Genomic DNA, 17,425 nt, shown 5'->3' with positions numbered 1-17,425 from the left:
TATTCATTATTAATTTTTATTGCCAAAAACAAAAAACAGAAAATTCTCCAAATAGACCAAAATGTCAACATGTAGGGGGGGCTCTTCACACGTCGCCAATACTCTCCCCCATTCCCAATTTCCCATACCTTCCTTTCTGTCCCCCAATTCTCTTCTCATTCTTCATCTTCTTTCACCCATTCAAATTCTCCATTTCGATCGATCCTTCTTCTCTCCTCCGGATTGGATTCACACTGTAAACTTTCGAATTTCAACCATGGCCGTCAGGTAAAACTCATCCCCGATTCTCACTTTTCTCTCTCCCTTTCTCGTTTTCATCACGATTGTAATCTCTGTGGTTGGATTACTGTTCATTGTTGAATTTGCGGAAATGGGTAACCTAGTTTGATATCGATCCTATGAAAAGTTTTGAAATTTATATCAACATGCATGTAACCCGCAAACTACCAGACTGTCATGAGAATCAAGTATATGCTTGTCACTAATAGTAGTGAAAACTCACTGATTTGGATTGAAAGTTTGAAACTTTGACCTGGGTTTTTGAGTTTTGATTGTTTAGATGATGGTCCTGAATTTTATGCTAGACATTGGTATATTTGTCATTGATGGATCCTGATTTTACTTATCTTTTTGTGACATCCAGATGATAGGCTTAGCAGATTTTACTGAGAGATGGGTAAAATGGGTTCTTAGTGTGATGGGTGTTATTGAGTTTGGCAACTACTAGCTTCTGTCGATTTTGGTTGGTGGTTCTTTTGTTGGGGAATGGTTCGTATGGAGCATCTTCCGGTGGAGGTCATAGGTAACATACTATCACGGCTTAGAGCTGCCCGAGATGTGGTGATCGCGTCCGCAACATGCAAGAAATGGAGAGAGGCTTGGAGGAATCACCTCCACACTCTGTCGTTCAATTCCAACGATTGGCCTCTCTTTCATGATCTCCCGACGATTAGGTTGGAGATTCTGATAACTCAGACCATATTCCAAACGACTGGTTTGCAGTGTCTGTCGATTTTTATGGACGACGTTGATGAATTCTCAGCTGCCCCTGTGATCGCTTGGCTTATGTATACTCGGGACACCTTGCGGCAATTGCACTATAATGTGCGGACAACCCCGAATGTTAATATCATTGAGAAATGCAGTCGTCAGAAGCTTGAAGTGTTGGCATTGGCTCATAATTCTGTAACAGGCGTTGAACCAAGTTATCAGAAGTTTCTGTGCTTGAAGTCGCTTTCCCTGAGTTATGTCAATATCTCAGCTTTGGATTTGAGCCTGTTACTCACTGCATGTCCAAAACTTACCAGTTTGTCGCTTATTAATCCTGATATTGCCATGTCAGATGCACAGGCAACAATGGAACTTACCAGTGCTTCTTTGAGAGATATCTATGTTGAAGCAGTCAGTTTGGATAAGTTCATATTGGAGGCTGACACCCTTGAGAATCTGCACTTGAAAGATTGTACCTTGGAGCTTTTTGAGCTTATTGGTAAGGGTTCATTGAAGGTGTTAAAGATTGATGATGTTAGCGTGCTCCATCTCGATATTGGTGAAAACACAGAGAATCTTCAGATTGTTGATGTCAGTAGCTTCACAATCATGTGGCCTAAGTTCTATAACATGATCTCCAAGTCATCAAAGTTAAGGAGACTTCGGCTATGGGGTGTTGTGTTTGATGATGAGGATGAGGTTGTGGATTTGGAGAATGTTTCTGTTTGCTTCCCACTGTTAAGCCACCTATCCCTAAGTTATGATTTGAGAGATGTTTGTGGCCTGCAGGGGACATCTCGTTTGGAGAATGTGGTTGTTTTAGAACTTGGATGGACTATAATCAGTGAACTCTTCTCTGAATGGGTAGCAGGCCTTATTGAGAGGTGCCCTAAATTGAGGAAGTTAGTCATTTATGGGGTTGTTTCAGAAGCCAAATCCCATGAAGAGTGCCAAACTTTGGCAAACTTCACCTCGGCCATTGTCCGTCTGATGAGAAAATTTATGCATGTAGAGATTCAGTTTGAATACGAATAAAGTCCTGTTCTTCCATTCAATGGGTTTCCAACTTTTGCAGTCTGATCTGCACAACAAGGTAGATGGCGCATGTGAGGTAACATATTACCCTCGTGTAAATCGTTGCCTCATATATTCTAAAATGCTGAGCTGATGTGACTTCAAAGATTGTTAAAAATTAGTTTTGGTGGCCTTTGTCAGCCTTGTACTTGTTTCAGAAGACGGGAATTTTCATATTTAAGATTGTTTTTTCTGCTAGTTTTTGCATGTACTCATTTCAGAAATGGAACTTCCATATCAGGGATTGTTTTCTATTTCTGTGCTTTGTTTTCGAATCTATTAGTCCATGTCCTTCCTTTGATATTTCACCATGTCTTTGTTTTATAATGCAGTTAGTCCTGGATTATTTGGGTTATGCTGTTTATGGCACTCTAGTCTCGTTATGGGCTTTTCAACATGGGGCAGAGGTTTTTATATGCTATTATCACTTGATTGCTTGAGCAGGTGATAATTTTCCCCTTTCACAATTCTTTAGAAAAAGTTTGAGCTTTTTTCATTAAAAAAATATGTATTTAAGTCATTTCCGTGTAAAGGAGGTTAAACTGAACAATAATTTTTGCAAGTGAACTGGGTACAATAAGTAATAACATGAATACATTATATACTCAAGTTCTGGAGTTTACCCTCAACATGTGGAGGCAGTTTTTCCCTCTCTTTTTTTGCCCCTTGTAGCATCTATAAATAAACTATCATGCTTCATATAATGACAGTAGGTAAGCAGGATACTGGGGAGATACTCGTACCTATTGAGTGGACTAGTAACTTTTAGATGTCCTTTTGTATATCTTCGCTGAGAAAGGATGGTAATCGGGGAAAGACGAACAGAAAGTTGAATATCTTGAAAGTTTGTTGTCCTTTTTACTTCTTTGTTAATGCATTCATTTCCATCATACTTTTGAGTTTGCTTGGGCAATTTGGTAGGCCAAAATATTGTCGTGAATCAGCTGTGTATCATTGTCTGTCTGCTTCCATTCCATTGGAATGCATTACCTTGATTTATGTTTCTTCAGTGAACCTTTTCATGGTTGTTACCAGTTTGCATCGGTCTGTTTTTAACGAAGATTATATTTCTGAAGATGTAGTATGGATGAATAACCAAATAGGACGATTCAATTTCAGGAGTTGGGCATATGTATTGACAGATTGCATTGAGTGTTGATATTATGAATGCTAAGGAAGCAGATGGCAAGTTGAGCTGTACTCTATTTAGGCTGAGTTTTGATTCATTAAAAGTATCATCTTGGTTAGACAACATGATCCGACATAATATTTACATTTCTGCACTTGGTACTCTTGAAACATATAGAAGATTTTTCTTTAGTACTCAGAGGAACCTTGAGCTTGCAGTTGATCTTGTTTCTTGATTGCTGGTAATACCTTGTCTGGAAGATCTCGTACCTGACGTTAAGTTGAAGAGCAAGCTGCACATCAATACTGTAAGAACCAGCAGCAGTATCTTCCCTATATGCAGAAAATTATGTGTCCCTGAACTCAACCAATTGTTGCTGCCCTTCCAGTCCCACATGATCCAAATGGGTTGTGTTCTTGTGGCCTTGGTGAAAGGGTGTTGAATCAAAAGTCAGTATGGCAAATCTCTTTTTTTCCATAGTTAGCGATTACTTGGATGCAATTGTAGTATACTAGCCTTTACCCGTGAATATTTTCACGGAAGTTAATTTTAATTATAATTTCCCACTACACACTACCTATGTTTCTTTTCCACAATTTTGATTTACCTTATAGCCCCTATGTTTGTTTGTGAGAAACTAATGACAGAAGGGTAAATCTGTCAGTTCGTAATTTGGTGGTACTCTCCTGCTTGCTTTATAGTAGTAGAGATATCGACCTTGTTTTGGTTTCTGATGGTAATGTTGAGCTCAAGGTTGTAGTGGAGCGTATTGTTGATGTTGGTGTTGGTGAAGTCGAATTGGGTTAGAGATGCATTGGTAATGTGGAATTGTGGTTCTTGGGGAAGGAAGATGGACCACACTATGAAGAAGACTAGGGTGAAACAGAGGATGGTATTGCAGAATATGAAGAAGCTGCAGTCAATGCAGGCACCCCTTTTAGTCATGGCTGAGAACGAAGTCTACAAAAAGGGAAGGTATATATAATGCGTAATTGCGTAGGTTTTGGTTCTTTCGATTTGAATAAGTTTAACAGTTAGAATATTGAGCAACATGATTATTAGATTTGCATGCATATTCCATCAAGTTTTGGCCTTGCCTACAACTTAAACCGTACGTGGAACTTCCAAAGTACTATTTTGTGTTTGGTGGAACTTTCTTGAAGGGACTGATCGGCCGTGTAAAATTACAGTCAGATTTGGATTGGGACTTTGATCAAACAATTTCTGTCAATTTGGAGACAACATTCTTGTCTATATGGTATGAGACTTTGAAGAGCAAGGATTATGCATATTATGAGTATCATATTCAAGTTTGCTTCGAAGAAGTTCTTAGAAGTTAGAACAGCAAGACTGTTTGCGATGTGCTAATGGAAATTGCCTACACTGCAGTATTGCATAAATATCTGAAAGATGTCCGAAAATTTTATGAATAATTTAACCCAGCAAATGTTCTACTGGTTTAACTGTTTAAACACGCATGTCTCTAAAATTATAGGGACATGTAATCAACACATTTACAATGCAGCTACTGAGATCAAGCAAAACAAATTCCGCTCGCAGGTTCAGGGTCCTGCAGTGATATATCATTCTGCAGTTAACAATCGTTGATTGTGAGGTATATGATTTTATCGGCAAGGTACGTTGTGTTATGCTGGCTAGCCTGTACATAGAATTAAGACTTGGGATATATCATTTTGGCATTAAAGGCAATGACAAAAAGGTCCATGTCAAGCTGAATATATTGCGAAGGAACTTCCAAAGTTATTGAAGAACGTAGTTCGTCGTAGTTTTCGAGCATTGGTAATTTGGTAGCAATCTAAACTGGAGCTGCAGTGATTCGAAATGGTTTAAACTGTGACTGTAAATTTGGATTCTTGGGTATGGAAAAAGATGAACTAGAAGCTGAGTTTGCAGCAGCAGCCGCTGTGATTGCATGTTTATCGTATGCATGGTCTAACCATATTTTACATCTTTACGTGAAGTGTTAATTTGCTGAACACTTTAAGTAGTTAACGCAACAGTAAATTACTAGTTAACCACGCACAGCTACAAAAATATAGATACATAAGTGGAGCAACACATGGACAGTCGGGTTTTGAAGGAAAAACTCCACAGATGTAGCCCGCTGCTTCAGGGTCTACACTTGGTAGCTGAAATGATATAGCATTTCTGCACTTGGTAGGCTTGAAACCGAAGCGGTTTGCAGATGTTTTACTAAACTGCAAAGGAATCTTCAGCTTGCAGTTGATCTCGTACCGTCGTACGAACGGTACGATGGGTTGGAATACCATGTCTCGAACTGGCCGAACACCACCATCCCAACATGAAGCCTCAAGTCAATACTGTAAATGCCAGCAATAGTCTCCGAGTCAAAATTTTATGATACTCTCTTCTCCAACATGTACGTCTTATTACTCGTCGCAATAAGATTTTTGACAGGAGTACTATAAGAATGTATGCATACGTCTGTGAACACTATACATATTGCCAAAAGGTACGGGTTCGATGAAAACATTGCATTGTTTGATTTAACCAAATATAAGTCAAAGCACAACAAAGAATCAACACTTGATGAACAATAAGTAATTAACAAAAGCAGAATTCTTATATATTAATATATTATCGCTCTGATCTGGGAAAACATTCGAAGACAAAATTATTGACCTAACTAATAAATTTATTGAATGTCTCTTACACGAAACATTGTGTATCCTTGAAACTACTACCAGGAGATGCTTTATTTGAATTCGATGGAACCTTCAACATACATGTCCGTTTTGGTTTGAAAACGATTCCTGTGAGAGGCCGGCGACTTATCCGAATAGCAATCTGCACATCAATACTGTAAATGCCTGCACCGGTCTCCTCCAAGCTAGAGGTCTGCCCTTGAAGAACTGGATGTAGAGTGGTTATGTTTTTTGATCCTTGGTCAAAGAGTGGCAAACTCAAAGCTACCGAAGTACCTTTCTGCTGCCTATATTTCACTCCGACTTCGATGCGATTATAGTGTAAACTGAAGGTTCGGCTAGGGTTTCTGATGGCAACAACGAGGGGGAGGTTGTAGTAGAGAGTGTTATTGTCGTTTTTACTGCTGCTGTTGAGATTAAACTGGGTCATAGATGCATTGGTGACTGTTACTTCGAGCTCTGGAGATCTACCGAAGATGGCTAACAATGTTATGCCTCCGGCTGACATGGCCACACCGATAACGATAGCGAGAATGGTGAAGCTACTCAGTTTATTTCCATTCCATGCCACTGAGCAAGTCATGGCCAAAGAATATTAAGGCTTGTTGTTCGTAAACAAAAGGAAAAGGCATGCATGTACTAAAGGGAGAACCATACCTCTTCATATTTATAATGTGGTATGTACGTACGTATCTCAAGTTCTTAACTGGGTCGATCTGTTCCAACGTTGCTAACCGCTAAGGACGGAATATCTATATGAAATCTAAGAAGCTAAAGGTTTATATCATTCCATTCGGAATATCTAGCAGAATATGGGAGACTAAATATTTGAAGAATCTTAGGTTTGGGCGGATCCTGCCCAAGACTTGCCTGGGCGGAGTACATGCAAAAATTTGAAGCCCAAAAAAATTAGTACATTGATGCTAGCTCAAGAAAAAAAAAGTACATCGTTCAGTTTCCACTCCATCTCCAGAAGAAGAAGAGGTGTTCAGCGTTCGTACTTCGTAGTATCCACTGTTGCTCCAATCCTCTGCCACTCTCCATTGCTGCTCCAGGCGACCAGGCCTCCAATCATCCGCCACTCTCCACTGCTGCTCTAGGCCTCCAGTCCTCGGCCTCTCTCCACTGCTACTTCAGGCCTCCAGTCCTTCCACTCCTTCGCCACACAGAAGAAAAATAAGAACTCAACTCGATTTGGAAGGTAAGCGTATTTCTTTGTCTAAAGTTATGATTTCAAATTTTCGATTTGTATAACTGTATTGAGATTCAAGGGTTTCTGAAATTAGGTTTAATGTTTATATTTTTTTTTTCAATTTAGAGATGGGGTTGATTAAGACCAAATTTGAAGCCCTCCCTAAATTTCGATCCTAAATCCGCCTCTGATCTTAGGTGAATCATTATGGATCAAACGAATTAATATGTGCTAGCTAGAATATGCATACATGGGAAAGTAAATATTTGAAAAAACCATTTGAGATCTTTAACAAATTTGTGTCACCAAACATATCCTAATAATTATACAAGGTGATTTACAATATGAATGGTTAACCTGATTGAGGTCATAATCATTTTATTACCTCATAAAATTATTACCTATACTAAAATTATCAAGCTCATCATGCATAGTACAAAGTCACGAGCATAAGCTTGATTAATCTCATGAGCTCTTCCAGTTTTCATAGAGTTATTATTTATGCTTAAAAACTTACATAGGATAATCAGAAAGACTGAAAGACAGCAACACGACTAAACCTAGTCGTCCTCAACGAGTACCAAACTACCAATAAATTACACATTCAGACATTCTGATCGATATTGATTGAGTTGTCCATATTCTTTCTTCCTTACTTAACAGAAAACAAAAGAGCCATTTAATTTCGTGTGCTCTACTTCACGTACTTGCGATCGATATAACCAACCGGAGTTATTAATCAGAATCAGGATTTGAAAAGAAGTAAATATTAACACACCCTGTAGCCATGAAACCATTAATGGCAGTGGATGTTTCATTAGAACTTAAAGGAAGCCTCAGGTTGCAGTCAATCTTCCGATAGGGCTTGTAATTGCGGGACTTGAACTTGCCGTACCTGGCTTTTATCCGTAGAGCAAGCTGCACCTTGATACTATAAATCCCGGAAGCAGTCTCCGAGTTATACTGGGCCACCTCTTTTGTTCCAAATTTCATTAGCTGTGATCCTTGAACAACCACTTGATCCAACTCGGTGGTGTTTTTGTGGCCTTGGTAGAACGGCGAAAAAGGCAAAGTCACCAGAGCAAATGTCACGACTCCGAATTTAGAACAATAAAAATTCGAATTCGAAATCATGAAAACTAAAAAACAATCTCAATAAATCGAAATCATCTTATCGTCACAGCGTACCATTACTGAGTTCATAGTACAACTCAGACGAATGGATTATTACAAAACCAATTTAAAATTTAAGCATTATCTCAAATGGAAATGTAAAATCCTCACAATCCTTACCACAAAATAAATGAAGAAACTTTGAAGTCTTCAGAGTAGTCCGTCAATTCAACTAATCCACACATGCAGAACTATCCCCTACATCATCGAATAGGTGCACCGGGATTGTAAACACAAACCCGGTAAGCTTTGCATCTCGTATGAGTAAAACAACAATATAACTCATGTATAAATACAAAAGAATAATCATGAAAACATTTAATTATAAATGTACTCATGAGTCATTTGCGTATGTTATGTTTGATGATTGTTATATTTGATGTATGTTATGAAAAAGTAGGTTTAAGTTACTGATCGATGAAGATGAGGATTCCGAAGGTACGTGTATATATATATCGTGATGGCGTGGAACGATCATCGCTATCCTAATAGGGAATGGGTATGCCAAGGAGTTCGAAGTCAACTGTAGCTAGCTATAGCAGGAAGTGTGTTATGTTAGTCTGTTAGCGATCTTTGAGGGAAATTGCAAAGTTGTTGATGGAAGCTGGCAGTTCCTCGTAGCTTCCAAACATCTGACTTTTGCTGGAAATATATTCGTGTATATGCCATGTAAATTAACGCTGAAAAATTCTTCTTGTTCTTCATTGATACAGTTTGGTTATATGACTGGGTCAGAAAACTTGGAGATGGCAATGCTGCGGGTTTTCCCGCGCCTTTACATCGACTGATCGACATGAATAATTTGAACTTTCAGTTCTACTGGCCTCGTACGTACATGCATCGCAAAAAGACATAAATGAGAACCTTGGAATGTTTATATAAGAATTAAGAAGCAAGCTCCTTGTCTTCAAGAACCTGGGGAAAACTAAGTAGAAGACAAGCCACATGTTGGCCACATGTTGGTAATGAAATGGAAGACCGGGGATGTTTACAATTAGGCATATTCAATTTATCTTCTTCTTCCAATCAACCTAGCTATTGTTTCATACATCGATCTATTTGGGCTATAAATCTATAATGTTACAAGCACATGAATGGTTACGCGCTCAAAAAGCTCAAGAAACATAAAATGTTCTGCGGGCCGGGAAGAAGTTTGCTAAGTTCACATGGCCTTCGAAAAAGAAAGAGAAGTATGATCAAGAGCTAGGATATACGGGAGCGCCGGGAATCTCACGTTACCAGGGGTACACTTCCTCTTTTGTTTTTTGTTTTTTGTTTTTGAATAAAAATATAGAACCAGCATAAGGAGAAATCTTCTATTAATAATAGAAAATTACTTAACAGTAGCCGACCAAATGTATAGTAGCAGAAAGCTTACTTTTAATATTTTTTATACAAATCAGGACCTCAGCACAAGCCCAACAACAAAAAAGTACAGGCCTGCCACTGCTATATCTTACAAATGACAAAAAAAAACAGCATCGTTTCAATTAATTACGCATCTGCCACTGTTATATATTTATGCTTCATCCCCAAATCGAAACCTAAAATTCTAGATTTCACATTTCCTCTCGTCGTAGTAGCAGATCGCCCCTCACATCTTCTTCACAAATCGCTCGTCATCTTCTTCGCATTATGGGTGTAAATGAGCCAAGCCGAATACTAGGTTGTTCATGTTTGGCTAATTTTCATACGATCGAGTTCGAGCCGGGCTAAAATTAGATTTTCATCATACATGTTCAAACTCGAGCTGGGCTCGGGTCGGCTCATTTTATTAGATGAGCTCAAACTCGAATCGAGCTGGTTTGAATCATATAAAACTAAAATTTTAATATTAAGAAATTAAAAAGAAAATTCAAAATATGATATCATAGCATTACACAAAATCCATTTCTAATTTGTAATAAACTAAAAATAAAAAATCAAATTGGTTATTGAACTTAATGTCTTTAACTAATTATTCTAAAAAAAACCTTTTAGCTCATTCTAACTAATATTATATTTTTAATATTATTTCTTATATAAAAATTATATTTTATATATACTGTAGAATTTAATAAATTAAGATAATTAATAAACGAGCCAAGCTTTTAGCGAGCCCGAACTTAACGAGCCCGAACTTTAATAAATTAAGATAATTAATAAACGAGTCGAACGAGCTGAATAGTTGTTGTTCAAGCTAAGATCATTTTCTTCTTTCTAATATATTTCCATCTTTTACAGATTGATAATGCAAAAGAAAAGGAAAAAACAATTGGTATAGAAGAGAGATACATAGATGCTACTACTAGGCAGACAAATATAGCAAAAAGAAGGCTAGAAGATAAGAATGAGGGAAGACCAAAAAAGGTTGCGAAGAAAGCTAAAACAGGACAAAGCGTTCAGAGTGCTACTGCACAAAGTGAGGAGAATGCTACTAAATGTTATGAGGAGGAATTTGAATAGTTGTCACTAAGAGTGGGTAAGTATGAAGCACAATTACATTTAGTATCCTCTACATTTTACCTAACACCGTCTTTATTTTGTTTTGGTATGTTTCACTTTCTTACGTTTTGCTCAATTTGTTATTAAAGGAAACTAAGGGTGCTAATGAGGATGGCTTTAGCTTTGACATGGTATTTGGGGGGCGAGAAAACCAGCCCGACGTAGCTGCTATTGAGAATTGTGACACAGTAGCAGCTGACAACGTTTCTCCAATGAAACTGACGAGGAAGTGAACAATGTAATCGAAATGAAAGTAAATAAGGTTTGTTTTTGGAATTTAGTTTCTTAAAGTTCTACATGCTTCTTTTGGTATGTTTCATTTTCTTACGTTTTGCTCAATTTGTTATTAAAGGAAACTGAGGGTGCTAATGAGGATAGTTTTAGCTTTGACACGGTATTTGGGGGGCGAGAAAACCAGTCCAACGTAGCTGCTACTGAGAATGGTGACACAGTTGCAGGAGCTGCCAATGAAGAGGGTGATGCACTTGAAAACAATGAAGAGACTGTAGCAGGTGTAGAAGAAATAATGAAGAAGTTTTTTCAATGAAGATGAGAAGGACGATAGAAGGTGTAGTTTAGATGACATCAATGATTGGGTGCAAATGATGGAATGAATTGCATTGGAAGATGGATATCTGCCGCATAGCTGTGATGATAAAGATGAAGAGACGACCGTGAAGTATTGGCGAAATAAATGCATGCTAAAGCAAGATATGATGGGATCAACGATCAATAACTACATCGTGAAAAATAAGTTCATTCCTAAGCTTTTTAATGAGAATGAGAAGCTGAAAAAGAAGTACAAGAAGTTGAAAGGGAAACTAAAGGTGAATGAAGGAGATATCTGCTTGTTGAAGGATAAATTGAAGCTGAAAATGGAAAAATCATCTCATTAGAGGAGACACTAAAGGATAAAGATAAAGAGATCCGCTTGTGGAAAGACAATTGCTTAGAACTTATGAGAATGTAGCAAGGCGAAAAGGGTGTGAATGTGGATGGTGATGGAGCTGTGAATGATACTGTTGTTGGCAACAAGTGTGTTCAGGTTGATACTATTTATGGTGCTACAAGTGCAGGTGCTACTGCGGCCAAGAATGGTGATGGAGCTGCTATTGTTATTGGCAGGAAGAAGTATGTTCAAGCTGATACTATTGATGGTGCTACAAGTGCAGGTGCTACTACGGCCAAGAATGGCAATGAAGCTGCTACTGTTGTTGGCAACAAGAAGTGTATTGAACCTGATACTAGTTTGAAGACCCTGTCTGTGATAAAGAGGATCAAAGGAAGAATTGACCGGAAAGAGAAAGAGATGCAGGGCTTTAAGGTGGAGAAAGTTGTGAAAGGACGGAAAAAGTGTAAATGAAACTGCTACTATAGTTAGGAATTTGGTGGATTAGAAATTTAGAATCCTCTATGAAAATAGTGCTACTTTGGCAAATATTTTTCATTTAAAAAGAACTTGGGATCTTGTAATTTGATATGATAGGTCGAAACACGTTGGCTATTATCTACTATATTTTGCGTTTTGAATTGTGAATTGAATACTTTCACTTGTTAATTCCAATGAGATTGGACTAGTGATGTTTAAAGCAGGTTGTGCTTTCGTGATGAAAAGCATGCACAATGTTGTAATCACTAGGCCAATTATGCCTTCAGGCGACATATGTGTTGTGTCGCTAAAGAAAATTCAAACATGTCGCCTAGTAGCATGTCGTTGTTATAGCTATCATGCGACATATAATATCTGTTGTTGGAAAGTGTATTAGGTGACATATGAGAAAAAAAAAGTCTTATGTTGTCTGATATGGTTTCTAGCGATATATATTATACGTCACCCAATAGCCCTACCGACAATAAGCTACTATGCGACATATAGAAATTTCAACATGAGGTGACATATAGTTTCGTGCTTGATACTCTCTTTTGGTAGGTTAATTAGATCTTCTGGTGACATATAAATGTCGTTTTGAATGGTTTCAAACGACAGATAAATGTCTTTTGAGCATAGACCTGGCAACATATAACACCCTTTTTATTTTGTTTTAATTCATATATATATATATATATATATATATGTGTGTGTGTGTGTCGTGTGAGTATAACTATGGCACCATATAACATCTCATTTGTCACCATATTTGTAGTTGTTTTCTTCTTCAGACGTCATTTCTTGTTATTGCTATAACATTTAGAGTAGACAAAAAAAACACAGTCTAGAAAATAAAATTTTCCCATTCATAGAGCGGTAAAACCAACATTCATAATCAGTCACTCTAAACAACAAATACATCCCCAATTCCACATATAAGCATACATATAATGCCAAAGAATCATGATCAAGAGATTAGTTCACCTAAAATTCTTGGATGTAGTGGAATGAGTTGCATCATTTGCTTAATTGCTTTTCAACAAAAGTACTTGCTCCAATAGTAGGATCTGCTCCAATGGTACTTCAGTTATATTTGTCCATATACCAGTGCTTACATTGAAGAGCCCCATCTAAACCAAATGCCTTGCTGCAAGTGTTACCACCAGCAGACTCTGGAGTTTGTGTCTTGGACTTATCAGTGGCAGGAGTCTTTCTCTTCGTTGCAGGGTGTGGTGTATTTGTGTGGCCGACCTTCTTGCCATCTTTAAGAAAGAAAAAGATCAGCATAAAATGAGCATAAGGGGAATGTTCACAAAGTACAAAAACCAAACTCCTTGTACATCAGACTATGCAACAACAATGAAGCTTATTTATATATAGAACAGAAATTTGGAAATAACAATTAAAAGGGTCACCCACCATCTATGCCTTGCACAAAACCATGCATTCACCAAATATAAAGCTCATAATTTAGCAGCTAAACTGTAAAATTTGCACTTACAATTTTACATACAGAGGAATCCAAAAGAACATTTACCAGAGATTACCATTATGATGAGTAGTGGTGACTATCTTTGCCTTCTTAGCAGAAACTAGAGTTTTAGCAGATCAAGGGATTTGGGTTATTTCCTTAGATTCAAGCTTCAAATTTGGATAAAAAAACAAAAACACAAAATCAATATAAGATGATTAAACCACATAGTAAATTCAACACAACTCATATTAATCTAGGGAAAATTATTTTCACAAGACCAGCTAATTAAAATACCTTCTCAAGGGGGGGGGGGTGTCTTTATCTTGCTCATCAGAATCATCATCACTCTATAAAAAAAATGAACCAACATTAATACCTTTACAACATTTATAACCATGCAATAAAATTCTAAACCACGAACAAAAAAAAATAAGGATTGGATAAAAAGCAGTTCCAGGTTTCTGTATACGAAAACACATACATGGATGAAGGCACAGAAGGTTAAAGCCAAAAACAAATTTAGATAGATACCGAGTCAACCGAATCATCTTAATCAGCCTCATCTTTAGTTGGTTCTTCAATCTTAACCCTTTGCTTTCCAGAAGAATCAGGTTTGCCATCATTTCTCTTAGCTGAAGCTGGTTTTACATTTTCAACTTTCCCTGAACAAGTAGGAAGTATAAACTAAACGGTCCAGCAAAAAAAACAAAACAACATCTTAACCAGGAACACCTTTACACATCAATTTCATCAACTTTAATGAATGGTTCCCCATTTAATGGATCCACAATAGTGTTCCATATAGTAGATTCCGTCCACTTACCCTTTACTAAAAATAAAAACAATTTATATTAAATAGACATCAACATCAATGAACTGTACATAGATGATAGATCATGCACCAAAGAAAATAAAGTTACAAGATTAGAAATGATGAACTACTCCAATGATATTGTTCAGTGTCGGTGACTTCACAACACTTATACTAAACATCCTAGGGGAAATTTCACAGTTGGAAACACCTGAAAACAATTTTTACAAAATTAGTTACGCATTTTTAAAGTTCTGGTACAATAAAAGTTACAAATATGGAAGCTCAAGATAGTAGAAATGGAATTTATAAATACAATAATAATTCTATTTGTAAATTATCATAATGTATACATAAGACAATACCTAGACATTTTTGTCATTCCTACATCATCATCATCTTCAAGAGTGCAACCACAAGCCATCATGAAGCGGCTCTTCGCCGACACCAAACATCTCATCCACCTTCTTACCATTTTCTGTAGAATTGAAACGTTGGCGTATACTGAATGTGCTGAGTTGTTTCAGGGCACTCATCTATATCTGCATAGACAAACAAAAGCTTTGGGAAGCTGTCACTTAGCTTGCCGAATGCAGGAAGAATCTGGCTACACACTCGACACCTGAAAACAAGAGCACAAACCAAACTTCATCACAAACATAGGAAAATAAGCCACAGTTTCATTGAGACAATACATCAAACACGTGGGGTGCACAGTTCATATATACATATAATGATATAATTCAGACCAATCAAGTTATGTACTTTAAAACCCAGAACGATTAGATGCAAAATAAGAAGACCCAGTAAAGCAATTAAGGGGATGGCTGAGAAAATATATATGAGGTGGGAGTTTGGTTCTTACAGGGGCTTTGGAGGACTTAATTTGAAGAAGAATCTCATTGAGGTTTTGATCGGTGGAAGCAGTCTTTAGGTTGCCATAGCAAACTGAAGTTAATAAGACAAGGGTTCTGCGATTATCGACTGAAGTGGAGGACTTTGGGTCGATGGAGGAACTCTAGAGCCCCTCAATTAGCTCACTCTAAGTCCAAGATCTCAATGGTGAGATTGAGACTGAGTAAGATGGAGGAACTGTGGAGGCTTCACGCAATAGCTAAGTTTGATGAATGTTGCCAATTTCACTTGGATCTTGGTCGGTTTTGTGAAAGAAATGGAATGATGATGTTCGTGTAAGCTTGTCACCGCCGGAGATGGCCGTTCTGGGGAGAGCAGAGGTGACAATGAGAGAAAGAGAAGTCGGGGAAAGAGAGATTAAGGGAGTTTGCAGCTGAGGGTGTGAGAGTAAGGAGAAAAGGGCAATTCTAGGGTGTTTAGCTCTCTTGGAAAATTCTTCCATTCCAGCAAATTCTTCCCTGCAAAATAAACCTAATCAAACCAAAAATCCCCAAATTCATAACAAAACCCAATCGAAAATCTCATCTCTAAATTCATTTTAAGCAATGAAACCGCAAAAACCATTGAAATCTCACACCGTAATCTCAAAATCCCCAAATTCCAAGTCGAAATTGCTTACCCAGATTCGAGAGAACAGAGAGATTAAGAGCCAAGAGAACAATGAGATCGAGGGCTGAGAGAAGACAGAGATCGAGATAATGTTTTCTCTCCAAACCTCAAAATGTTGAGAGAGAGAGAGAGAGAGAGAGGAGTTTTGCTTTTACGAAATTGTTTTGTGAAAGCGGCGGAATGCCGCATTAGTTTTTTCAAAATTTAAGTCAACTTTTAGGACATAGTTAGGCGACAGATTTATGTGTTCCTATAAATTTAAGACAAAATTACGTGTACACGACCTGGGCGCGTGGCAACTTTAGGAGGGAATCATCAAAATTAGCCCTCTAAAACCTGGGCCAATTTTTAACTCAAACTAAGCGACACATAAATGTCGTCCCCTCTAACTAGAAATATATATACCTAGTTCTAGGGCAACATTAAATGTCGTCAATCTAACAATATTCAGTAAGTATCAATTTATCCCTTGAAAAGCTTAGACAATGAAACTTATATATCATACGACATATAAATGTTGTCTGATTTAAAGCAATGAGGTCCAAGACACATGTGTTCATAAGTAGTGACTGCTGAAATAGGTAAAAGAACTGTCTTTGTTCCATACGTGAATCAGCCATATAATTGTTTCGACATACTACAAAACAACAAAAGAAGCATTAAAAATTAAATTTGCTAAACAACTGATGCTGTTACTATCTTGATTGAAAATACAAGAGGATAGTAATCTGCTTCTGAGTTGATAGATCTAAACAACCAATCTATTTCACAAAATGATTAGATCTATACTGCTACTGTGTAAACACAAACTACACATTTCAAAACTAACTAATACTACTACTATCAGTAATCTGCTACTATCTTGATTGAAAAATACAAGATGACAGTAATCTGCTACTGAGTTGATAGATCTAAACAACTAATCAATTTCACAAACATTTATTTTACAAAATAATCACATCTATACTACTACTGTGTAAACACAAACAACTACATATTTAAAACTAACTAATACTGCTACTGTGTAAACACAAACAACTATAACTAACTAATATTGCTACTATCAGTAATCTGCTACTATCTTGATTGAAAAATACTTATAGTAATCTGCTACTGAGTTGATAGATCTAAACAACTAATCAATTTCACAAACATCTATTTCACAAAATGATTAGAATATAGAAACTGCTACTGTGTAAACGCAAACAACTACATATTTCAAAACTAACTAATACTGCTACTGTGCTGATTCAACAATAAAACAAACAATTACCTGCTACTATGTAAATTAGAACAATAATAGAAAACTGGACATCATCCCAAAACAAACTAATACTGCTACTGCACTGATTCAACAATACAAAACAACAATAAACCTGCTACTACATTACTAAATAGAGATAGAAAACATGAAACTGCATAAGATCCAGAAAATTTCACAATGAAATCGAAATAAAAGCTTAAATCTAACCTAGAATTCGATCAAGAAGATAAGCTCGGGAGATTAGAAGTCTCAGT

General features: G+C 37.1%; 4 protein-coding genes and 1 long non-coding RNA gene across 7 annotated transcripts; 1 reads left to right on the top strand and 4 right to left on the bottom strand.

Annotated features, from left to right (window-relative positions):
- Positions 1 to 115: 115 nt before the first annotated feature.
- Positions 116 to 3,316, top strand: LOC126798656 (F-box/LRR-repeat protein At1g67190). Of its 2 annotated transcripts, XR_007672554.1 has the most exons (4): positions 116 to 267; positions 644 to 2,101; positions 2,397 to 2,508; positions 3,184 to 3,316. XR_007672554.1 is itself a non-coding variant. In XM_050525665.1 (2 exons), exon 2 carries the CDS (start codon positions 766 to 768, stop codon positions 2,023 to 2,025), a length of 1,260 nt encoding a protein of 419 aa, XP_050381622.1. In that variant the 5' UTR covers positions 117 to 267; positions 644 to 765; the 3' UTR covers positions 2,026 to 2,367. The 2 variants fall into 2 exon arrangements, 1 of the variants encoding a protein (XP_050381622.1); XM_050525665.1 differs by lacking the exons at positions 2,397 to 2,508; positions 3,184 to 3,316 and having other exon boundaries at positions 117 to 267; positions 644 to 2,367.
- Positions 3,187 to 4,169, bottom strand: LOC126796866 (NDR1/HIN1-like protein 3). The gene is made up of 2 exons (XM_050523583.1): positions 3,876 to 4,169; positions 3,187 to 3,525 (listed from the first exon to the last, which is right to left on the bottom strand). Exons 1-2 carry the CDS (start codon positions 4,136 to 4,138, stop codon positions 3,309 to 3,311), a joined length of 480 nt encoding a protein of 159 aa, XP_050379540.1. The 5' UTR covers positions 4,139 to 4,169; the 3' UTR covers positions 3,187 to 3,308.
- A 1,715-nt stretch (positions 4,170 to 5,884) lies between these two features.
- On the bottom strand, positions 5,885 to 6,463 carry LOC126796864 (NDR1/HIN1-like protein 3). The gene has a single exon (XM_050523582.1). The coding sequence runs from the start codon at positions 6,461 to 6,463 to the stop codon at positions 5,885 to 5,887; it is 579 nt and encodes a 192-aa protein (XP_050379539.1).
- A 1,344-nt stretch (positions 6,464 to 7,807) lies between these two features.
- On the bottom strand, positions 7,808 to 8,206 carry LOC126796863 (NDR1/HIN1-like protein 10). Its single transcript, XM_050523581.1, has one exon. It carries the CDS (start codon positions 8,204 to 8,206, stop codon positions 7,808 to 7,810), a length of 399 nt encoding a protein of 132 aa, XP_050379538.1.
- Positions 8,207 to 13,865: 5,659 nt separating this feature from the next.
- On the bottom strand, positions 13,866 to 16,056 carry LOC126799885 (uncharacterized). Of its 2 annotated transcripts, none has more exons than XR_007672659.1 (5): positions 15,918 to 16,056; positions 15,249 to 15,756; positions 14,749 to 15,005; positions 14,104 to 14,594; positions 13,866 to 13,919 (listed from the first exon to the last, which is right to left on the bottom strand). It is a non-coding gene; the product is annotated as an uncharacterized LOC126799885 (long non-coding RNA). The 2 variants fall into 2 exon arrangements; XR_007672660.1 differs by having other exon boundaries at positions 14,104 to 14,234.
- Between the last annotated feature and the right edge of the window lie 1,369 nt (positions 16,057 to 17,425).

The sequence above is a fragment of the Argentina anserina genome, chromosome 6, assembly GCF_933775445.1.
Source record: "Argentina anserina chromosome 6, drPotAnse1.1, whole genome shotgun sequence".
NCBI classification, from domain to species: domain Eukaryota; kingdom Viridiplantae; phylum Streptophyta; class Magnoliopsida; order Rosales; family Rosaceae; genus Argentina; species Argentina anserina.
The sequence above is the reverse complement of the archived record's forward strand: the minus strand, read 5'-3'. Positions and strand labels throughout refer to the sequence as shown.

Bases quoted from the DNA above. Each gene is read 5' to 3' on its own strand.
- LOC126798656 (XM_050525665.1), top strand. From the start codon at position 766: ATGGTTCGTATGGAGCATCTTCCGGTGGAGGTCATAGGTAACATACTA.
- LOC126796866 (XM_050523583.1), bottom strand. From the start codon at position 4,138: ATGACTAAAAGGGGTGCCTGCATTGACTGCAGCTTCTTCATATTCTGC. The intron at 3,526-3,875 runs GTACCACCAAAT...TTCTGCATATAG, and splicing joins ACTATAAAGCAAGCAGGAGA to GGAAGATACTGCTGCTGGTT.
- LOC126796863 (XM_050523581.1), bottom strand. From the start codon at position 8,206: ATGATTTCGAATTCGAATTTTTATTGTTCTAAATTCGGAGTCGTGACA.
- LOC126796864 (XM_050523582.1), bottom strand. From the start codon at position 6,463: ATGACTTGCTCAGTGGCATGGAATGGAAATAAACTGAGTAGCTTCACC.